Source organism: Notothenia rossii (genome assembly GCF_949606895.1).
Source record: "Notothenia rossii genome assembly, chromosome: 7".
NCBI lineage: Eukaryota > Metazoa > Chordata > Actinopteri > Perciformes > Nototheniidae > Notothenia > Notothenia rossii.
Window position 1 is genome coordinate 63,265,022 of NC_136905.1, and position 25,255 is coordinate 63,290,276.

The following is a 25,255-nucleotide window of genomic DNA, read 5'->3' on the forward strand; positions in this document are numbered from 1 at the left end:
ATATATACAAATATAAACTGCTCCAAATCCAATGAACAAGAGGCCACAGGGCATTTATTGATTCATTTTGTGCAACGATGGACGTCACAATGTTACATTCACTTACTTCGGCGAAATCTTAGTTACAGTGGTGACATCGTGTTTAATCGAGAACTACCTCAAGTTTCATTCAATACAACAGGAATGTGATTTCAAGGCATTAAGAGATCTTAAGAAAACACTTGGGTGTCTTCAGAACACCAGCGGACCTCTTCTATCTAGAAAATAATGAGGTACAATATTGGAAAGAAATAAAGATGGCGCACTACAAGTAGGCCAAATACACTTGCCAAATGTGCAGCAAACTATTCTCATACTTCCTTATTTCCACATACCTCTTTCTGCACAAACAGTGGAACCCATGCAAGGAAAGAGGATACAAGTATTCGTAACCTGGACTAGAAAGTGACAAATTCAAGAAGCTTACGTTGTGACAGGCGGACTATTTAACTACATACATGTCATACATGTTTGTTATAGCTCCTGCATACTCAATAAACACATCCAGAGTATTTTTCAGACGGACGATATGTGACCACTGGCTATGTTTACCTCCACAATAACAAGATATCCGATGACTTGTTTGACTTTGATGACATGTTTACTATATAAAGTTACCCAGAACCTTACAACATGTCTGGTAATCACATCAAAGGAAGAAACCTTGGAACCACTTGATTGTCTAACATGCATTTTTCCCTTGAATATTGTTCCAGAGCTAAATTCATTTTTCAAAATGGTTGGTCCCTTTGTACCACCTCTGGTCGTCAAGTCCATGTTAGCGTCATTTAGCAGGGCCTTTTTCAGAGACGTATGCATAACCTGAAGAATCCTTAGAATTGTTTGTGGCCATTTTATTCCCCAAATGTTGTTTTTTTAGTGGAGAGAAATGATCAAAGTGACAGGGTGGGATTACCTGAGTGTGCAAATAGTTTGACCGTGGAACAAACGTCTTTTCTAGCACGGTCCCTTTTAGAACAATCACTTCTTGGTCCCAAAGCAGAAAGCTGTAACAAAAGAAAGCAGCCGCCTGGGAATGAAGAGTGGTGCGGAGGATTATCTGGTGGTCATTTGTTGTTTTACGAGAAGGGGGGATCCTCGGACGGGGTCAGGGGACTGCAGGGGGGCACTGTACTCAAGGAGCGGAAGGCGAAGATGGAGGGGTCGTAGGTGTACCTGGGGGGGGGGCGACTCCCCGTCAGGTTCTGTGGACAGAGAGACAAAAGGGCATGATGAGAGACAGAAGTTGTGTAAGAGCCACCTAAGTGCTTCATTTTGTGTTGAGGAGAGATGTTTACGTTGGCATGACAGATTAGGCTAGGGTTAATATATACAACAGGATATTGCAAAACAGTTCAACTCAGTTATGCCACTGAGGGGATGGAAGTCTGCAAGTTCAGATCATTTTCAGCCTATTTAACGTGTAGTCGTATTATTAAATACAGTGTCATAACAAATGGCTTTGGTATTGGAAAGGTCAAGCATCTTGACCGGTCCAATACCGACGAGTTCCCAGGAAAAAATCTGCCGTGACGCTGCTACTTTCAATACACTTTTTTTTCTGATTTACCTGCCTCCCGTGAGTATGTTGTATCTTCACGAAAGGTTTCAATTATTTATTTAAAAGACTCAGAACTAAGATTTTCTTTCAGACTACATGCCCTAGAAACTGTCAATTGGATAATCGGCTACTTGAAAGGGGTTGGAAGATAGTATGGATGAATGGCTTCTTACCAGCCTTTACTCATAGTATTATTTGGACAGTTACAGTTTGAGACAGTTTTGTTCAAATTGGCAAAATAAAATTGATAGTATTGCCAATAATAGCTAGTAGCGACCTCTGTGGTCAATGCAACATAAAAGACTATAAAGATACGCAGATATGGGCAATTTGTTAGGAAGACGCAGAATAGACACAGTTCTCAACAAGTCCATTTTGTAAACGTTTTTATCAAACAGAAACATTTGACTAGTTTTGCCTCTTTTGCTTTGACTCTTGAAATGCCTCTTTTCTTTGTTGAAAGAGTTCTGCAACAGCTGTATTTGTATTTGTATTAACCACACCATTGAGCCAGTCTCACAACCCAGAAACAATCCAAATGTGAGTAAAACTAAGAACTTTAAATATGACGTGTTGGAAATGTCTGTTTCAGAAGGCTTCTAAAGTGGCTTATAGAAACCTAGAGAAAGAAGTTACAGTTTCAAGTCACTGTGAGAAAGTGACTGAAAACCAAACTAGCAGTCATGGGAAACAACTGCACTCCTAAGAACATTTCACACTGATACTTTTCGTTCAAACTGGAGGTTTGGTGACATAAACCCCTCACAGACCAACCCCCCCTCTGAGCAGAACCTCGCTTCTTGTGTTTCTACAAGTCCTCCGTCTAAAATTAGCCTGGGTCATTTTCCTCCCTGCAGGAAACAGCAGGAAATGACTTTGTTGGATTTGGCAGTGAGGCAGCACTTTCTCCAGAGTCTGGGGAGAGTGTGTGAGAAGGTGGACTGAGAAAGATTAGGACCTTGAGACAGATCCGCTGTCATTAGAAGTTGAGTGTGTGTTTAAAAGGACACCTATATATTCTCATTGTAGAACTGAGACAGATGCACTATATAGCTGACTGACTCTATTCAGTGCTACTGGAAAGTACTCAGTGACATCAATGCATATGAAATAAGCCTCCATTAACTGCGCATGTGAGCCTAACAGGTGTTGCTATGACTTCAGCCAACATCTTAAGGGATTCAGTGCCGACAACTGAGTCACAGTTACACGGCAACAATTCCCAAAACCACTTAGAGATGTTTTATCTACTGATGTTTGTATAAAACAGGCGAAAAGTGAGACGTGGACAAACAAAGCATATCCCAAGAACAAGTTACAGTAAACTCAGATGCGGACGTGTTAATGTGTTTGCCACATGGTAGCTGTGAGTCAGTCCAACTTTGAGGGGGTGTGTTGTACTTCAGGATGAGTTGTCTTGTGGTCACATCTGCAGTTTGCTGGACATTTAGGGCCAAGATGGGTCAAAACAAGTGCAGGTCCCAAAGGTGCAAGGAGGGCCTTTTTCGACAGGCATTCAAAGCCCAGTTAAAACACCAGTAATATTTCACTTGTCCTGGAGAGGAACTGCCTGGAAAAATGCATTTCGAGGGATTTTATGTTTTAAGTTATCCTTGACCTATGATGTATTTTGCATATCTGAAAAGTCTCAGCACTGTGTTTCCAGCCCTGTTAAAGGAATAGTCGAGTTTATTACAAGGATGGATTACTCTGTGGCCCAGGGGTTCAGGGGGGGGGCTAAACCTGAGCCTCTGTGTGAAGTGATTGCTATGTTGGAAAGTCAAAGGACTTCAAATTTCCTGACTATTGTGTTTGTTGCTTCTGGTCTAATTATCTATCAGACCAAATGCTTCCATCGATGGTTGGCTTTTATACTTCATATTATTTATTATATTTTGTATATTTGTGGTGTGGATGTGCTGTGGCAGGGAACCTGTGACACCGGGAACAAAACATATTTCATTCTTTCTAGCAGGCAAGTCTTTGGCTAAGCTAACCAATGGCTGGCCGTAGCCTCATATTAAGCATGCGGGTATGAAAGTAATGGTGCATTGTGTCTGTACTTATTCAACATTTCCAAGTCCTCAGTAGTACATTTTCTTTGAAGTTAGATTTCCATTTCCAAGATTTGAGAGAACCTCACCATATCTGACCTTAAAATCCAAGACTGTTGGTTACCGTATTGACTAAGTGATAGCTGTACTAATATAGAGTTATTTTAGCACCAGTCTTATGTATGTCTTATATATACAATCAAAGTTCAGTTGTACACACAGTGCTGTCCTACTTCTATCCAGGGATATGTTGCTGCAGCTATATAAGCACCAGTTGTGTAGTTATCAACTGATGCAACTTAGAACTTGGTTTTTCGACTTGATGTACTGGAACATGCTCCGATTTACGACTTCCCAGCACTAAGGAAAAGCTCAATTATAATAATCTCATCCAACTCTCTGCACAAAAGCGATAAAGCGCAATTGACAAATGTTAGGCTACTCCTTAAACTGTTTTTTAATCTGTTTGTCCTAATGCTAAGACCAATAATGCCTTTGCATCCCATCTAAGCCATGCAGTTTACTTCAATCAAAACGGTATGCAGAACATTTTTCCTTCAATTTAGTTTTCCCCTCCACTCTCTGCACCATTTCCCTCCCCTCAATCAATCTTCGCCCTCCTCTCCTCCCTTTTCTTAACGGTGGCTGTAATCAGACTCCATCACTCTTGCCTGCTGCAGCCTGGGAAGCTCTCATCACCCTATTCTCCTATTCACCTCCAACCCCTAGAGGGGGGAGGGCCTCCGCAGCAGCAGGGGCAGGCCAAAGCTGTGTTTTCCTACTGCTTCCATACAAACCCCCCACCTCTTTAAACATAACCACGACCATCGACCTCTACTCCCGTAACAACTCCCATGCTTGAATCCGATCTCGAAGCCGGGGCCCCATCCAGATCCAGCGTCTCTCTTTTGGATTCAGGCCAGGAAACCCAGGGTTGACAGCTAAAGAGGGAGAGGGAGATACACCGAATGGTACGGGAGAGAAAAGACAGAGGCGGGAGGTGGTTCACTTTGCCCCGTGGCATAAAGGGTAGAAAGTTAACACAAGCTTCCAAATAGCCCAGGAATCCAAGGTACTCACTTTAAGGAAAATCTATAAAGTGCACAGACCCGACCAACAGGGAAAACACTGAGACAGAGGATAATGAGCAATATCTCCATGTATCAGCGGAGTTAAACAGATAGCAGCCATCCAGGCTATAAATGGAAAATGACTTCATCTCTGGAAATACACCACAAGGGACCCGACAAACACACCGCCTCCTCTTCCTCCTCAGATCCATCTCTCAACGAAGCCCTCTTGTTCCTCCTCAAACACTCGCAAAAATCACTTTTTTACATTTTTGTACCGCTCATCCATACTTCAACATGGAGGATAACAGCGCCCTAGATGCTGTTACAGTTGGTGTTGGTGTTGTGTGTGTGTGTGTGTGTGTGTGTGTGTGTGTGTGTGTGTGTGTGTGTGTGTGTGTGTGTGTGTGTGTGTGTGTGTGTGTGTGTGTGTGTGTGTGTGTGTGTGTGTGTGTGTGTGTGTGTGTGTGTGTGTGTGTGTGTGTGTGTGTGTGTGTGTGTGTGTGTGTGTGTGTGTGTGTGTGTGTGTGTGTGTGTGTGTGTGTGTGTGTGTGTGTGCATAATAAGTGAGTGCGATAAGGTTCCGTTGACACTAACCCACGCAACGTGATAATAACGTCACTTTTCTCACCACACTGTGCATCCTTCTGGAGTACCCTGAGCTGTGCCAAGACGCCCAGGCTTGTTCCAGTCGGCTCTCCAGCATGCTCCCCTTACCCACCACATAACTGAATCACACTGTTGCAGTTGGTGGATGATTATTGGAGGTTGTGTTTTGGAAAACCGCTTTACAGGAAGATCAGTAGGGACACAATCTTGGGAAAATACCTTTGTGTTTACGAAGGTATTTAGGCGAGTTAATGTGCACTTCTTAGACCACTAATGGGACAAGTGGAAAGCTCCGTTATTAAAGGCTGTTGAGATGAAGAGATCAAACAAACTTTAACAAGAAAAGAGCGCATTTTTCTCCTGGTAACTTTGTTGTAGGTATCACTGCAGTTAGCGGTGTTAGTAAATGGAATGCGATCAGATTTTCAGACGTTGCTCTCAGGCAAGGCTCGGTTGCTAGCAGGGCATGGGAACAAACGCGGCTGCCAGATGCTGTCCCAGTATGTAGTTGGATGGACATCAAGGTTCTGGCGACAAAACAGGCCGGGCTGTTAACGGGGGCTGTGCCACCTTATCACTGCTGCAATGAACACCCTGATCAGAAGTACCCAAAATGGGTCTCCATTAAAGGGAAAGCAGGTGCTCTGTGTTCATTTCCGTACTTCTATACTAACATTTGCTGATTTGAGTATATCAGTGCGTCCCCATGAGAAGTATGGCAAAATGCAGTGCACTAAGAGCACCTGATGGTTCAATCAATAGGGTCAAAAGTTGAATGTGGACCTCTGAAGACTTTTCACTCTCAACAACCACCATCTCCGTGATCACAGTTTCTCCAGTGAAAACAACACTAAACAAATAATAGTTACTCGTGTCAAAGGAAGCTAAAGTTCATTTTATTGGGTTAATTGACCATGTAATGATTTGCTACAATAAAAACGAAACAAATAGCAAACAATTACGTAGCTAGCTAACTATCTAGCTAGCTAAGAGCGGCAATGGTCTCTTTTGCTGAGGGCACAGCAGCCGAGTGCAATTTGAGAAAACACTACCCGGTCAAGTGTCCGACATGTGTACAAAGGGGAGTACCCAAAATTGAGACACAATGTGTGTGTACTTTCAGATAAATACCACTGGTATAAACCATTTTCAACAGGGGTTTTTTCAACATACAATAAATTGTTTGCATTGTTTGCAACACAATACCACAAGAGGCTTTTGTTTTTGGTGAATTAAAAAATAAAACGTACCCGCATCTTTATGGTCCGGGTTTTCCCTCCGCAATTCTTTTTCAGCAGCATTTTCTGTGGAGAACAAGAATGCACAATGAGAGACTAGAAGATCATACAGTAAAACCTTTACACTGTCTATAAATACACTTGTGCTATGAACCCAAAAAATGAACTTTTTATGCTAGTTGTTTATGCATGTGAATGTTGAATCGGATCAAGCGTATTACTAAAAGTCAACCAGTTATTGATGACATTATAAACAGCAAAATTGGACGTGACAAGAAGTGCATATCTTGGCAGTCGATGAACACGTGAAGCAAATCCAGCTGTCTCACTAAACTAAACAGTCAGTCAATGAAGCTTATGCAATATCCTGTCTCCCACTCCCCTCCATGTCCACAGTGGGGGTGGATGGACCACACAATCATCAAATTGTCTCCAGTTGGGGAGGTAGCTTCTAAGGGGGGAGGGAGCCCAGGAAAGAATGGAAACATAAGACTCCTGCTGTTGTGATGTGGGAGAGAGCTGGTGTGCACTTGCCCTCATGCTCACCTCCCGCTAGCTCTTATCTTTTTTTAGTTTTGTCAATGGGAGTACAGTCCATGTGGGTGCAAGCTGCTCTGACATGAATTAAAAGTGGAAATTCACTTCAGCCTCCCAGAAAAAGTTATAGTTTTTTATTTTATGTTATTAACTGACTCTTTTGTTCAATCACAAAGATATGATCTCTTTCAAAAGTACCATATATTTGTATTTATAGGTTTTAGCTCATTTACTACACACTTTCAATGTGCCCACACACACACACACACACACACACACACACACACACACACACACACACACACACACACACACACACACACACACACACACACACACACACACACACACACACACACACACACACACACACACACACACACACACACACACACACACACACACACACACACACACACACACACACACACACACACACACACACACACACACAATGTTGTGACCTGCCAGCTAGCATACCGTTTGGGTGTGTGTTGTAGTTATTTAAGAAAAAGACAACAAGTAGATCATCTTTATCATTGTTATGGGGGGGGATTTAAATATTTTGCCTGTGTGTGGCGGTTGGACATGTATCTTCTATTCCATTATTTTAGTGAGAGCTCCAATATTAACCACTGCTTTTATATCAATATCTACAGTTGTCTTATATCTTCAAGTCTTATTAAATCAGTTCTCTTTGCATCTACACTTCAAAATGCATTCTTGCACAATTCTAATCTTGTTTTAAAAACCTGAAATGCCAAAAATAAAACTATTCAGCCAGTTCCTTTTCATACGAAATGAACAGACACTAATTAGTTTAAAAAACAATGTTATAATTGAGAAATAGCTGTAAGATAGGGAAATCAGCACATTGGCTAAATCATGTCAAGAAAGATACTACTATGGTCCTACACTAGTGTGTAGTTGAATTATATTTTCTAGAACTGCACCATTTTAGTGCAGATGTCAGATACGACATATTTCTCAAAAGCATCTGCTACACAAACGGTTGTTCTTTCATCAGGCAAACAATGTTACAAACAATGGCAAACATTGGCACTGCCACATCTAAGCAAAACATCTGAGCAAATGTGCATCGATTAACATGCATGAGGGATTATCAGAAAAGGAAACCAGCGGCTGACCCTTCAACTCTGCCCTTGATGAAATAATGAGATAAATAAGTGTGTAACTACTGCGTTGAGCTAATGCGGGTCATACCGGAGCTACGTAGCCTTGTTTACCAACCACTAGCCTTAGACAGTCCTGGATCAGTTGATTAAAGAAACCACAATTTGACTTTGAGATTGTTTCTCCATCCTACCAACAATATTTGTAACATTTCCTGAGAAGATTAAACTCCTTGTTAGTTAGAAAATGGAGACAAAGGGGTAACAATTACAGCTCCCACCAAATGTGCCATCAATCTTTAATTAATGTATAAGAAAGAAAATCCTGTCGCAGACTGAATCCCACCTGGTTCGAGTGCACCTTGGCCAATAAAATAAGAATAATAGAGGGGTTAGGCTTATTAGAAGCTATTGCAGTAACACTTACAATGGATTGTCTTATTGATGCTAATGTACTTACAGTATTCTAGCTTTCTTGACTTTGTGGTCTAAAATAAGTTTAGTTTAATTGGGTCCCATTATGCTCATGTTCAGGTTCATATTTGTATTTCTTCCCTCTACTGTGACATGTCTCCATGCTTTTATGTTCAAAAAGCTCTTTATTTTTCTCATACTGCCTGTGCTCCTCTTTTCACCCTCTGTCTGAAACCAGCTGGCTGGCTCTGTTGTGATTGGTCAACCGCTTATTTATGTTCTGTCCCTTAGCCAATCACGTACAATGTGTTGAAACGCCAGCCAATAGAAGGGCAATGTTACATAGGGATGTCACTATGTTCAGGAAGTAAACAGAGGAGTCCAATGGAAGTAGTTCAGGCAGGGGGGGAGTGTGTGGGAGAGAAACTCCCTCTGGAGGAAACTTTGGGATTTTAGCTTTTGCAAACCATTCACATGCACACAAACCTATAACACACTACAGGAAAGGGAGGCTCCAAAAAGCATAATAGGGCCTAATATTTGACAATCCATCCCTTGCACACATAACACAGAATCCCCCTGGTTTTGACACTTTTAAAGTGCTTTTTCTAACAAACCTGCTTCCTTTCTTAGGTGTGAACTCCGGAACTGCATACATGAGTGAAATTACATGATGAAGGTGTCGAAGTTGAGGTAAAATGTGTTGCTGGAAGTTGTCCAGCTAAAGGGTTAATGGGAGATTGGAAGAGTGTCTGCTAGCTACCTCTGTAGGCCCCCTATTGTATTCCCTGCAGCACCTCCCATTCCACTTGACTGAGTGTGTACACACTCTGACACATACAGACACACACTAATACAGCGACACACTCGCAGACAGGAGGATGCGCACATGCAGACACAAAAAGACAGGCAGGATGATAGACGCGGACCCCAGCCCCACACACACACACCAAAACACACACACACACACACACCACACGCTCTTCCTCTTTTTTCCCTCTTCGCCCATCTCATTGCTGCCCGCTGTCTCTCATCATCTGTTCTTTCCCTCTAAAACCCCCATGGACATATGGACTCCTGAAACCTGCAGTTTCTATCTCCGCACACACACACACACACACACACACACACACACACACACACACACACACACACACACACACACACACACACACACACACACACACACACACACACACACACACACACACACACACACACACACACACACACACACACACACACACACACACACACACACACACACACACACACACACACACACTCTTTCGCATCCACGGTGTGGGCCAACAAGTGTATTAGATTTTAATGATTAGCGGACCAGCTTCCCCATGTCTCATTAGCGGTTGTATCTTTTCTGTTGTGTATTTAATCCTCTCCTTCTGCCTCCACCCCTCCGTCATTTCTCCTAGCTTGCCAGCCTTTGTGAGAAACGAGGGCGGACATCTGCCGTCCGTGCCTCCCTCTCCTTCATCCCTCTCCGGCCAGACCACCGTGGTACGCGCGCCCTGGCTTTGGAGAGGGAAGACTTTGTTTGCTCGTGCAAGCGTGCACATTTGTGTGGCCATGTGTGTGGAGGGTAGCCGGTTAGTAGTATTAGTAATACACCATTGTATTTTTGGAACAAATCCTCAGGCTGACATTAACTGTTTGGGTCGTTTGGGGAGGGTGGTGTGAGGCTCATCTGCTGTTTGGTTTTCAGTGGAATCCATGTATTGTTACGGTAATTTAAATTAAAGGCAATAATGTGTGGCTAAAAATGTGATTGGCTTTTAGATTTGAACAAAGGCATCTCATGATGGTCTTCAAGTATTTGGGGGTAGAAAATGAAATGGGCTACAAGGATGACATCACTATAACATAATCCAATAAAATGATGGGGTACTACTTTCTGCAAGTATCTTGTGTACATCATTGTGTAATTCATTTTTAAAACAGCTGTTTTTATTATAGTTTTTTAATTATGAAAGTAATTTAACAGTGTGGTACTTTTATAACCTTTTATAACGGGACATCATTGGAATTTTGACCTACCCGTTTCATGTTATTAAGTTATTAATATGGTAATAATGTAATGCCAAGTTCAAATGCCCTCAAAAAAGCTTGTCAAATTCTGTCAATTACATTGTAAGGATCTTGAGGCAGGTGCTTGTAGAAGAAAAGAAAAGTCATGAGGTATCTAACCTGTTGCATTTTCTCCAGATCCAGACTGGGCCTCCCGGCCTCCCCGCGGTAACTGTGCCGATACTTCCTGTAAGGTGCTGATTGCTCAAAATGGGTCAAAATGATTGGCCGAACCACCGGCTGCACCACCTGCAGCTGAAAGCGCATGGGGGGCGGCTTGAGGCTACGTGGTGGACTGGAGCTGAAGAGTACGGGGCTGGGGGAGGCTGCCAGGCAGGCGTTGGACTCCACCAGGGGCCGGGCTGTGGCGGCCGGCGACCCGCAGCCGAAGACCTCCCGCACCTCCTCGTCGCTGGAGGTGCTGCTGTGGTGGTCGCCATGCCGCTGGGGAAGCGCCGACACCCACTTCCTGTTGTCCCCGCAGCTGATTCGCTCCAGCTCTTCCTCTGACGAGTGGCGATCCAGATTGGCATCTAAAAGGAGGCGAAGGCGTCGTAACCGAGACGGAGAGAGGGGACCCTGGTTGTGCTGCTGGCTGGTGGCCAAGGGAGTGAGGGCGCAATTTCTCCGTCTCTCTAGAGGAGTTGATAAACAGGAAGTGTCAAAGGAGAAGGTAGATACGTGGTTGCAAAAGATAGGAAATGCTCTATAATTTCATATAGAGTGGTGCAGGACTGACATATAGACTGACCCGTGAGTTAGCATCACAAGGGCTTCCTTGACCAAAAGCAATGGGATGTTTTCTATTTTCAAATTATATGAGGCATCTAACGAAAAAAACTTTGACCTTTAAGTAGACAAATGCTAACTAATTTTCAGGTTTTAGGACTCATTCCTGCACCACTCTATTATTTGTTGCCTTGAACCATTCTGACTAGAATGTATGAGAATGATCAAGTGATGGGGAGGACCTTCATCTACTTACGACAGAAAGGTATTCGGTTGACAGAGGGTTCTTACCTCTGTCAATCTGTGCAAGCTCCTGGTTCTCCCCCTCTGAGTCGTCACTCTCCCCTCCCTCTCCACTGCCATGGTAAGAAATCTGGAAGAAAACAAAAGGAATGAGTTTATACTGAAGGTTAAATATGCCTCAGATCTGAGCATTTACATTGGTAAAAGAGTGAAAAAACATTCCAAAAGAATAGTATTTGTTCTCTTTTAAAAGGTCAAATTTGCAATGGAAAATGTCAGTATGCAGCAAACAATGTCAAAATAATTTGAGAGTAAAACCTTAACAATTAAAAATATTAGGATTGCGCAATTGATCAACATTTTTTATCAAAATTACAATATGGACTAGCATTATATTCAAATTGCAGGAAGCACAATATTTGTTGGAGGATAACATTTTTATTAAAGGGGCCATATTCTGCACATTTTCAGGTTTCATATTTGTATTTTGTGCTTCTACTGTAACATGTTTCCATGCTTTAAGTTCAAAAAGCTCTTTATTTTTCTCATACTGCCCATACTGCAACACCTCTTTTCACCCTCTGTCTGAAACAAGAGGTCAGTCGGCTCTGATTGGTTAGCTGGCCGGCTCTTTTCTGATTGGTCAACTGCTTAAGGTCTTTACACACCAAACTGACACCAAAGAACACGTCCTGACGGAAAGTCGCCTCACGTCTCCTGCGTCTTGGCCATGTTTCGCACTGGAACACACCGCGAAGACTTCAGCCAACGGCCAATTTGCACGTACGAACTGCGCATGCCTGAGTGGCAATAACTCTCTCTAATTTTTTACTTATAGTGAAAACTACCCTTGGATGATGGTAAGGTAGACTAAAAGCTTTAGGAATCCAAAGTACAACATATAATAAGTACCCTGTGTCAAGATTGATGCAAAGCAAGTGACATTTGACCTTTTTAGAGAGGTTTAGCAAAAACAACTCAGGGGTTTTACCATTTCTCTCTCTCTCTTTTTGACTGTTAGAGCCAATAGAATTTAAGGGGAATTTCCTCATACACACACATGGTAAAAAAAGAAGGTGGGCGCTTTGCGCATGCAGGTTTGCATCAGAGTGAACCTATCTCTCGCTCTGACATCTGGAAACGGAAAAGCAGGTTTATTGCTTATGGATTATCAGAAATTATTTCAAAGGGAAACAGACACATTGGATTAACCTATTAATTAACTTCAGCAGCATTTTTATCGTTTTAATGCCATTGAAGGTGAGCCATGTTGCCGATTTTAGCTACCTAGCGCCACATGTTTTGATATCTGTTCTTGTTCATATCTTCGCGAGTTCTTATCATGGAGTGATGATGTATGTACCCATCGATTCTGTGTCATCTCACGATCATATCGATGGGTTGGACGTGCAGCTACGATAGGTTATAAGGGTGTTATGACTGAGTAGGGTTGCAAAATTCCGGGAATTTTCAAAGGTGGAAACTTTCTACGGGAATTAACGGGAATTTATGGGAATAAACTGGGAATTTTCAAAATTGAAGGTTGGCTCTTCATAGGGAACTTAAATACAGTTGGGGAAAGTATATTTTAGCATAATCTTGACTAAAACAAACAGATGCCATTCAAGTACACTTGAATATCCATGCCATAGCACACTGCTTACTGCATGGCTATTGAGACCACACAAAGGTTCGCCACAGGCTCACAAATGTGAGAGTGGAAAAACTGGTTGGCATTCGGGCAAACCTAAGGCTCTTTGAGCCTGACACAGAGCCATCCTCAACAAGGCTGGACAGTGACACTGAAGAGGAAGCCTCAGAGTTGGATGTTGATGAGGCCCAGGAAGAGCCCATTGAATGAAAGGGTTTAGCAAAAATGCAGAGGATTGCCTGAAGGAAGATTTGCATGTTTAATGGGACTTTTTGGAGGGAGAAGGGCTCTTTTCATTTAACATTTTGAATTGGACTTTGTGGGGATCTTTGGATAGGGGGTGCATTTTTGTTCATTTTTTAATGAGTGGGGTTGGGGGGGATGAGTAACATTTAACTCAACATTCCTGTTTTCGTTCTTCAATGAAACAAATAATTGTTCGATAAAATAATTAAAACTTGTTCTGTTCTACTTAAAAAAAAATGTTTTAAAAAAAAAATCGGTTGAAATGTCATGTTTTTTTGTTTAATTTTGCATCGAATATTTCGAAAGATTCCCCAGCTTAACTTCCCATGGAAACTTTCCCGAAATTTACCTGAAACTTTCCGCCCCTTTGCAACCCTAGTTATGAGTGAGTTTCTGTGCAACACGCCGTTAGCATTTTTCGCTCGTGGCTAATTCATAGGCTCAGCGCTAGCTTTGTGGGTTAAAAAATAAAAAATAAAGAGTTTCTTCCCGTTACATGGATATAAAACATTCATAGTTTATTGAATATTAAGATGCCCTCAGACGCTGTTTCCTGCAGATGACGCGTTTTCCCCCCCGGTATCTGGGGTGCGGTGTAGAAGAGGTTAATAGTTTGTTTGGGTCCCTCACTTCCGTTTCGCTTCTCATGCACTGATTTGCTAAGCTGAACAGCCAATCAGAGTGATTTCTTTAGCCAACGGCCTTTTATCGACAGCCTCCCGATTCAACATGTCAAAATGGCGACGGAAGGTGTCGGCACGGCCGAAAAGACACGACGGGGCGGGACAGACCAAGACACACCAATTTGAGTAGGGCGATACGACGCTCATCGACGGCCCGACATCTATCGACGGCCAAAATCGGCTTGGTGTGTAAGGGACTTTAGATGTCGGTGTCAGAGCACTGGCCAAAAGAAGCATGAGTGTTATATAGTGATGTCACTATGTTACAGAAGTATACAAAGTAGTTAAATCAGGGCGTTTCAGGCAGGTGGGGAGTGACATCCCTCTAATATTGTGAAGCATATCGCAATTGCAATAAGTAAAAAAAAATCCAAATTGTGCCGTCTAACTTAAACAAAGTGAAATCCTTCTTTATAATTTCTTGGTTCACATACATAACCTTCGAATGTAACATAAGCATCGTCAGATTGTCTATTACATGACAACTGTCAAAAAACAATTGTTGCTTGGTCATTTATACAGTTGCACTACTTGTATACTTTGAGTCACAAAAGGCAGGAAGAGTTGAGTTACAGTTAAGCCGGGGCTGCTTTCTTTTCCCACAACCTGAAGCAGTATGTCTCTTTAAAATCAATCCCTCGTCTGTCTCCACCAGAAGCAACAATACAGAAACCCTGCAGGCTGCAACGCTAAGAGTTAAGTAATGCGCCTCACACTCAGTAATTACCACTGCGAGGCCTCGCTGAGCAGCTGCCATCTGTGCTTGTGCGTGCGTGTGTGTGCGCTTTGCACACATACATCCACACAAACATACAGTGTCCTCCCTTCTACTCTCTAATACACACACGCACACTCTCACACACTTCCTTTCTTTCTGAGAGAGGGAAAAGGGAGAAAGGGAGAAAGGAGCCAGGGCCTTAGAGCCCAATAAGAGAAGCCAGTTAAGTGGGAATTCCAATCTGTAATTACAAAGGCTTTTCACAGTTTTATGGTGAAATACAAATCAGAAGGCTACATCTCGTAGCTGTCCCTACTTTTTTACATTTTAAATGTCACATTACTGTATATAAAAACAAAACGTAAAAAGTATTGCCTATCATAATCAACTCCACTGTATTTCAGATTTTTCCAAATGTCTGCGTAGGATCCAATAAAATGTATGTAGTTAAATGTAGATATTCATCATATTATGTAAGTTTTATGATTTGACATGGGATGAATTACATAAGAATAGTTACCAAAATAGCAAAAATAATGCTAAAGATTTCAAAAAGTCTTCTCATACAGTATTGTGGTCGATCAAAGCATATTATAAAGCAGGAATAGCAAAGTAGGGATAGCCAGTGGTGAAATGTAATGAAGTACATTTACTCAAGTACTGTACTTAAATGCAATTGAGGTAATTGTCTACGATTATTTTCATTTTATGCTACTTTATATATCTACTCCACTATATGTTCCTTTATCTGACAACTACTTCTTTACAGATTCAGAATATTAGCTTAAACCAAATATAAATCAACTTATCATTTTAGGTTTAGATATTCTCTGACAGTTTACAAAGTAATACAAATTCGCTCCACTTTCAGCAGCTGTGATTAACACATTAATGCATCAATAATCATAATGATGTAAGTACATTAACTTTTGGTACTTTTAGTTTACTTTGATGCCAACTTTTATTTTATTAAGAATTTAAATGCAGGACTTTTACTTGTAAGAGAGTACTTTTACAATTTAGTAATGCTTATCTACTTAAAGGGGCCCTATTAGCCCTATTAGGGGCTTCATATTTGTATTTTGTACACATGCTTACTCTTTTCACCCTCTGTCTGAAACCACAGCCCAGTCTGCTCCGGTTGGTTAGCTGGCCGGCTCTTTTGTGATTGGTCAACTGCTTAGAGATGTTCCGCTCCTTAGTCACGTACAATGTGTTGGACAGCTCGCCAATAGAAGGGCAGGTGTTACGTAGTGATGTTACTATGCTACCGAAGTAAACAAAGGACTACAATTTAAGTGTTTCAGGCGTTACAGGAAAGGGAAAACCTCAAAAAGAATGATAAAAAAAGATTCTTCCATCTTCCAATTTCTCAGAGTAAGATCACACGTTCATACTACTTTAACGTGTTTGGATAGTGCTAGGGGTAGGTTTCTTGTTTTTGAATTGTACATGAGCTGTGGGACACATTACAGCGTACAAGAAGAAAAACCTTGGCTCTCGAGGAGTCTCAAGCTCGCGTCAGTTTATGAACTCACTGAGGAATAACTGCGGGAAGGAAATGTATTTTGGCATGTGTCCGGCTCAGGGCTTCAGCTTCAACGTGCACTCCAGAAAATGATAGTTGGGAGGCATCCATAAAACAGCTGAAATACTGTAAAAAATAATGCTGCAGTATACTGAGACTGAAGTGACGATGGCAGTGCATACCTCTCATGTCATGAGTTTAGCTTGAGACGTTTAACTCTGTGTTCAGGCTTACTGAGATCATCTGGATTATGACTAGTTTTCCATACATGTTTAACCTTTTAGAGCTACGCAGCTTTAATTTCTGCTTGTCTTGACCCGTGAGTCGGAAGTTCCTCGACAGAGCAATCATTATCCATGCAACTGGAGAAAAATATAAACTGACAGTAACGATTTTGGCCTTTCTCTTCCATTAGGGACCGTCTCACAGGTTGTTGATGGATCAGGGAACAAGAGAAATGTAGCACATGTGTAGCTCGCTTGGACAATACTTCAATGTGGTTCAGGCTCTGTCAGAATATGCTATCCTACCTGTGTGTACATGTTTAGTATCTATTGAAATATACTCACTTTGAAATTCTCCCTATCTTTGTATGATCTAAGAGTCATAGTATTAGACATAGGCTGGATGAAGACCCCCAAAATATCCAAGCATGGTTTGAAAAATGTAGATAGATGTATTTTGGAGCCACCACCTATCATGTAGTGCAACCAATTATTGCATTAACTGTATTACATTTAAAAAATAAAGTATATAAAAAATTCAATTTTACAGGAAAAATATGCCAACTAGCTTTCTTTATCTAGGCAACAGCTGCATCAATATACAAAAAAATAAGATCACTTTTGACAAGATTTGTTTCTGAACACTTAATTACTAACAGCTTGTAGAAAATGTTATGCATGTTAAGGATTTTTTGGGGATAAATCGTAGTTGTACCACATGACATGTTTTAAGGACACATCCGATTCATCTTGGTGAAAAAGCACTAAATCCACTTAAATAGAAGTGTTTGTATGAATACAACGGTCTTACTGGTTTAAAAAATGAAATAAATGTTATTTTTGGGTATTTTAAAATTGGCCTGTTGAAACCCTTTTACGTCATCAACCTATTTATTTTGCCATAGGAGACATAATCACTTGTTAAGAGAAACTATTGATAATTTTGTTAGGGACTGGTCCCCAATAACATTTCCCATTAAACAGAATTGGTAGTTTAAAGTGTTATGGTGGTTATAAATATAACAGAATAAGCTCTGACATTGGTTCAAAAACAAGTGTGTGACTGCTGCTGCTTTTTTATTTCTTTCGTGTGCCATAGTCTGTTTCTGTCCTTGTTGTTTTTGCTATGTTATGTTTTTAAGTGAATGTCTTGACTGTAAAGAACAACAACTTTTGTGTGTTTTAGAGCCAGACTTCTACTTTCAGTGACTTACTTACTTCAAAAGCAAATAGATTCACTTTTATCACTTTAATACTAGGCAACACTTGAGCACACCATCTGACTAAATATGCAAAGCAGGTCAGAGTCGACAGTCTATAGAACATTCAACAATGCAAATCTCGTCTGCGAGTGAAACCCAAAGACTGAACATACTGTACAAATGTGTGTTTATAACTCTTAATAATGTTGTACAGCCTCAGAGGGAGGGGTCATAATATTTGATTTCTCACAGTTATCTGATAACAGAATGTAAGGATATCTTCTTACAACGAACATCTATGCAGTGTGAGCGTGTGAGAGATAGACAAACAATTTGCATGCGTTTTTTAGTGAGCCACATCTGATATGGTTATTGCATTGTTCATACAGCAAACATTAGAGTGAGTTTAAGTGACGTTCAGTTTATGGTTAGACAGGATTACAGTGCTTTCCCAACCCTTAAAGGGGCACTGTTAAACTCATTTTCAGGTTCATATTTGTATGTAGTGCCTCTACTGTGACATTTCTCCATGCTTTAATGTTCAAAAAGCTCTTTATTTTCCTCTACTGCCTGTGCTGCAGCCTCTCTTTTCACCCTCTGTGGGGAGGGGGGGTGCTAGTGCAGCCTCGCAGATGGGGGTGCTGCAGCCCCCTCAGCAACCCACCCCCCCCCTTCCCGTGTCCATTCGCGATGTCTCGCTGTATCACACAGCTCACACTGTCCGCTCCTCGCAGCAGCGAGGCGCGCAACGTCTCGCCAACACGGCACCCAGACCCCACGCAGCATTCTCATCTGACTGTCATTACTGGTGTCATTTTCTGGTTGCTAACAAACGCCATTGTAACACATAATCACTGATGTTCCGCTGTACCGGTGGTGGACTCATCAGATCAGAGTGGGCGAGCTGACCAATCACAGCACAGTGGGCTCACAACAAGCCGTTTAGGACAGAGAGTGAATACACATAAGATACAGAGAGGCTGAATGAGAAACCAGTGTGAGTTTGGAAATCTATTCTAGTAGACCTCAACAATAGAATTATGATCAGTAGAAATGGCCATGACATGGGACCTTTAAGGAATCTAGTTTGTATCTCAGATTGTTTGTGTGTAGGGCTGAACCATTAATCAAAATTGTATCAAAATCGCAATTTGGACTAGTGAAAAATCTATCGCAGGAAGTAAAATATTCATAATATAATAATCATTTTAATACATTTTTAAATAATAATTATGGTGATAAAGTGATAAATCCCCCCAATGTTGTGAATCATATCGCAGTGGCAATATCAGCCAAAAATAATCGCAGATACGTAATTTTTCTAAATTGTGCAGCCCTACTTGCGTGCATTGTTATTTTACTGGCCTACACTTGTTCTGCACTTTGAACTGTGATAACCTGTATGAAAGGTGCTAAACAAATAAAGTTTGATTGATTTATTAATTTAGTTGATAAACAAGGAAATAAATGTCAGCACCTAAACTGATGCAAGACGTGTTCTTGTGACTTCCAGTTACTCATTGTTTTTTTCCACCTCCTCTATAATACTGTGGATAAACCAGGATTGCACCACTCTGACCTGGATATGCTGCCTCATACTATAATCCCTGCAAAGCACTGATACTGACTTCCCAGATGTTTTTTTCCAAGAACACCTCAAAAGATAAACAACTAATCTGCAAAAGCACAACACAATGAATAAAGTACATGCAAGTCACATGTTTATGCTGCAAGATAAAGGACTACTTGCAGAAGAGAAAGCACACGATGTATACATGTAGCACAGGAACACATTGAATTGCTCTCTCAGGACGACACTCAGTCACACCCTTCTCCTCACATGGTTATTAGTTAGGATCACACTCACAATGAAACACACCATGTATCTGGAGATGTTGTAAGCTCAACACAAGTTTGGCCCTCTATGCTGCTTCCACATACTATACATCTGTTATAGACTTCCAAATGTAATACACATACAAAACTTTGCATGACAAATATTCCAATTGTGTTTGATGTGAGGATTTGAGAAAACTAATTTAGAGGTCTGAAAACTAACCAAAGTGATTATAAGTTTTAGAATTGTTATGCTTATCACTGATGCAACGCAAAACATGTTGCTATCAGTACATGCTAAAATACAATAAATTCCTTGTTGAAATAAAACATTCAATTATTTCCAATATTCCATAATTTAAAGAAAGTGAAAACTGAAGACAAAACAGAGCCTAAAAAAATAGTAGTTACTTTTAAAGGGCATTTTCCCACTCTCTTTCTTACAAATCCTTGATTGAAATCAGGCAGTCTTTCTCAGAAAATATGTGTAAATGTGACAGAGAGAAACATTTACAGGTCAGTTCTTATAATTCGGCAGGTTTATCTTAATGTTAAGATTTCCCAAAATCAAGACTATGAAGTAATTGCAGCCCACTTGATCACATTCAGAGAGTTGATGCACTGTGAGACTGCATCAGGCAGAAAAAAACTGCTTTTGTGCGTACATGCAAAGACAGACAAAGAGTTGTGTGTTTGTGCGTCAAGAACAGTTGAATGAAATCCTTGTCAGTCCCTCGCATCGCTGAGCAGCTTGCTAAGCTGGATCAATGGCAATGTGACAGCATACACACACTGCCCAGTTCACACACATCAGCTTTGCACTGTCCTTCCACACTGACATGGCCACTGTCACACTCCAGTCCCCCTCTCATGAAAAACACACAACACTGCAGGGTCAGACCCATGGCTGGTTCTCTTTCTCTCACACTCCACTGGATCTGGCTTATATTGTAGTAGCAGTCTTGATTAGTAGGATAGGTAGTGTAACAGGGCCTTGGAGACCTTTAGCCTCTTTTTAAATATACTGGCATGGCCGTTCAGCCCTCGATTATCTAGTTAGCACACTTTAAACTCAAACATTATCTGAGTAACTTGTCGGGCACTGACAGTTTGTGTATTATTGTTGAACTGTCACAATCCAGTGCAAGCAGCCCCACGCAGAATACACGGTATGAAGACCGATGTACATAATGCAGAACCACATTTTAAAACTGCGAGTTCCACCAGGAACTTTTACCATACGCCGCTAGCAACATTTGCTTAAGTTAGCAAGCGGATTGGCAAGCTAGTAGGTTCCACCATGGCAAACACAAGTGAAACAGCAGAGCTGAATGCTGGGTTCCTGCTAGGACTGGGCAAAACCTCTAAATAATGTCAACAATTGAAACCAAATATCATCCTTTGGGATAACGTTATATTTTAAGTGTTGTTTTTAGGATGCAATACAGTATTTCTATTATTTCCCAGGAGGACTGGGAAATGTATAATTATTTTATCGATATCAGGATTCAACACTAGATTTTATATTTTGCAAGTCTTTTGTATTTTCCTGGTTTTAAGACAGCAATACAGTAAAGTCTAAAGTCTTCTCAATTGAAATGATTGTTTCAACAATTCTATTATTGCCCTTAACTGCTTAGTCATTATATCCAGATTATTGATTATTCTTTGACACAATTCTTATTGTGTAAATATTCTGTCAAGGCATCAATGGTCAACCCTACAATATTGTTACAATACCAATATCCAGGTATTTGGTAAAAAATATTGTGATAAATGTATTTCTAAATATCACCCAGCGTAACTCCTAAAACTATGTAAACCAATCCTTGACCTATATGTGCCAATACACCCTTAGTAACTTGTGAATAGGATGACAGTATATAAAGTAGTTCTGCTGAATCAAATACCTAAACTAAATCCGCCAGAACAAAGGTTCTGCTTCATCAATCCTCGAAATGTTGGCTAATAATAATGGCTGTCAATAGTAGCCATAGGGAAATCATGGACTGAAATACCTGAGCCATCAATGGCAGAGTGGTCCTGAGGGTTGACACTACTATGCTATCCAACCTTTGTTTGATGACATTTACAAGAACCGCTACGAAAAAAAGACCTGAGTTGTGATTCAGTGGAATGACCCTTTAAAGTCGACATGCTCCATTATATTGTAAGGATGTGAATCTGGAGCCTTCCAAACCAGGGTAAAGTGGTAAAAAAAAAGGACTAAATAAAAGGCACTTAATAATATTATCTTTTCGGGTTTACATATTTTGGTTCAACAAACATTGTTCTCTCAGTATCAGGTGTAATACAGTACATCTTATTCGACAGGCTAGGATATTCACAACAGGCCCATTCAGTACTTCAAACTCACATTCCCCACCACACTGACCACTTTCAGCAGACATAACCTCGCCACTGAACAGAGCAACAAACACAAACAGTAGACAACGGGGATGGCACACTTTCCCCCGTATCCTAAACCAGGCCTTTGAATGGGCGCACTTTGGCACAAAATGGCCACCATGAGACAATACAGTTGGTTGACACAATATTGTTGTGGATGGAGCAAGCTAGTGACCCATGCAGGATACGATTCACCCCTCTGCTCACCAAAAAGAGGAATTATGCAAACTGAGCGGGTCGTATCAATTGCGGAAAACTTCTGGAAAATTGGAGGGGAAAGATGTAGAGGTCGGGATTAATATAGTCGAATAAAAGGGTTTTTACTGAAATAAGTCTGTGTTTAGATCTAAATAAGCTATACCATTTATATTCCCTTAGATGGAGAACCCAGACTAGTTTAACAGGTATGCATGTAGGATTTCTAACATTAAAAAAAATTGTGCGTTTGGTGATGTACTATTTCAAACAGCCGCAACTAACAGTTTTTGAGTTGATGAGTCAATGATCTTTGAGTAAGATGTGTGGGAGAGTTTGTTGACATGCCACATGTTTGCTGATGTGTATGTAGAGCAGTGTGGATCTCCGGTTTCTCCTTGTAAACATCTGCCTTGGTCCTGTAAGCCGTGAGGAGTAAATTCCTTCTAGCATGGACATGGTAATGAATGAGTTGAGATGCTTGGAGGCAGATAATACCTCCAAACAAGACATGCTTGAATATGAGAACACATAGGCCGGCAGTTGCTATAGACAGTGTGTTGTCTATGTGTCTTGAGTGTGACTATAGCCGCTTTCACACCAAGTACTTTGCCGTACTTAGTTCCCAGCACTTAGTACCCCCCATGGAACTAAAGATCGCGTTCACACCGGAATAAGTTCCCGGAGGGAAGATTACGCAAATGAAGACGCTGACGTCACTTCTTCTTGTTCTTCTTGTTCTTCTTCTGCTTTGGGTTTACTGGCAGGCCGCAAACAACTTCACGGCGTTCCCGGCCGGAGGTCCCCGGAGTTGGGGGAGTAAATCGCCAGAACGCCGACACCTCCTCATCACTCCACCGCTCCCATGTTTTTTTTTGTGTTGCCATAAGTTAGTCTCTCTCCGTTGGTGCGCGGGGATAATGCTAATGCTAATAATGCTAATGCCAGCAAATACAATGGCGGCTTCACAAAACTTTTCAGTTTTGCGGGGCGTGGTTTGCAATTCGCCCAGCCAATCAGAAATTGGAACTTTTTTCTCCCCAGGAAAGTACCTGCTCTCTAGCAGGCACTGAAAAGGGGGGAAAAGTTCTCATGAACTAAGTTCTCTTTTTGGTCTGAACGCAAAATCCCAGGAACTATCGGAACTATGCGATACGATACGATACGATATACTTTATTGTCCCCGTAACTAAAACTAAAAGGGAAAAGTACGGGGAAAAGTACTCCGGTGTGAAAGCGCCTTATGTGAAAGAGAAAGGAAGATAGTGACAATTAACTCTTTATAACCCCTCAAGCAAGGTTACAATCTGTGAGCCCATTATGTTAAGCTGTGTACTCAACTGGCCTAAAAATGAACATGTCACAAGACTAAAAACGAGCAGTGGTGTAAAGTAACTAGGTAGATTTACTCAAGTCTACTCAAGTTTAGTAACATTTTGAGAGAATTGAACTTCACTTGAGTATTTCCATATTTTGCTACTTCATACTTCTAACACACAACAATTCAGAGGTAAATAGTGTACTTTCACTCATCACTATTAGTTACCTTGCCAATTTTTATTAATGATATTAAATATAATAAACACTTGAATAAGACTTTAGTCACCCCTGGAGTAACTCCAAAACCTACCCTGCAGTATACAAAGTCATTTAAATTAGCTGCACCATTATCAGCTTTGATAAACACATAAATGTATCAATTATTAAAATCAAACATATTATATAGACTGTATATATATTATTCTGAAATGTACCAAAAGTAAAAGTAGGCTACTCACATCTGCATTATGAGTACTTTTACTTTTGGTACTTTAAGTATATGTTGATGCTTATACCTTTCTACTTTGACTTGAAACTTTTTTTTTATTGCAGGACATTTACTTGTAACAGAGTATTACTACACTGTGTATTTCCACCACTGACTACAATGTGTATTTAAGTGCAGCATGTGGGCCTAATGACAACTACAACCATTTAAAGTATGTTACTATAGCGGTAGTATTCTAATTGTCAAACTCACCTTCAGTTGGAAAGGATGTATCTCGTTGAGGGAATGTCTTCGTAGCTTCTTCGTCAGCGTCTTTAGCATTGTTTACAGAGTAGCTTATGGCTTATCCCCTACTATAACGTTAATAACGACGGTTACTACAACTTCATTAGCTAACATGAGCGACTTTACGCATTTAAAAGAAGGCACGCGGGACTATCACTTGACTGCCAAGCACAAAAAACTGCAGCGCGAGGTGCTGCACAGTTTAGCCTCAAGTTAGCTCGTGTCGAGAAAAATGATACACCGAAATTCGATAAACTGCGTAGATGTGGCTTGTTTTCAGAGGCTGTGGATAGTCTTATTTTCGAGTTCATTGGAGTCTCCGTTGTTGTGGAAAGTACTTTTCTTTTCCTCTGAAAAATGCCCCACTCGCCGTAGCTCTGCCTAACTTCCGGAGCTTAATTCAAAAAATGTTTGGGAAATAAAAAAATAAAATATCAACTTGTTGGCATTCAGACACGCACACACGCACACTCACACACATACACACAGCCAAATGCACACCAGCTGCACGAACACACGGAGTACTCCTCCAGCTTGAGCGTACTGCCCTCTGATTGGCTGTAGTGCTGTAATACGTCATGTTCGCCTCTTGAGGAGGAGGGTTGAGAGTTAAAGCCACATTATCTTATCTGTTTACTTCCTCTTTTCATACCGGGTTATTCATTTAAATGCAATAAAAGCATGTCTGTCCTCTTCAGCAGACAAATGTTTTAGATAGATTAACCATCCACTGCTTCTGATAAAGATGTATTTCAAGCCATTATAACCAAGTTACTTTAACTTCATCTTCTCATAAGG

General features: G+C 41.0%; 1 protein-coding gene across 1 annotated transcript; it reads right to left on the reverse strand.

Moving 5' to 3' along the window:
* Positions 1 to 27: 27 nt before the first annotated feature.
* LOC307047659 (uncharacterized protein) lies at positions 28 to 24,967 on the reverse strand. The gene is made up of 5 exons (XM_079694749.1): positions 24,425 to 24,967; positions 11,761 to 11,842; positions 10,861 to 11,375; positions 6,584 to 6,637; positions 28 to 1,244 (listed from the first exon to the last, which is right to left on the reverse strand). Exons 1-5 carry the CDS (start codon positions 24,491 to 24,493, stop codon positions 1,119 to 1,121), a joined length of 846 nt encoding a protein of 281 aa, XP_079550875.1. The 5' UTR covers positions 24,494 to 24,967; the 3' UTR covers positions 28 to 1,118.
* Positions 24,968 to 25,255: the final 288 nt, after the last annotated feature.

Bases quoted from the DNA above. Each gene is read 5' to 3' on its own strand.
- LOC307047659 (XM_079694749.1), bottom strand. From the start codon at position 24,493: ATGCTAAAGACGCTGACGAAGAAGCTACGAAGACATTCCCTCAACGAG. The intron at 11,376-11,760 runs GTAAGAACCCTC...CAACTCCTCTAG, and splicing joins GCTTGCACAGATTGACAGAG to AGAGACGGAGAAATTGCGCC. The intron at 1,245-6,583 runs GTACGTTTTATT...CTCTGTCCACAG, and splicing joins CCCGGACCATAAAGATGCGG to AACCTGACGGGGAGTCGCCC.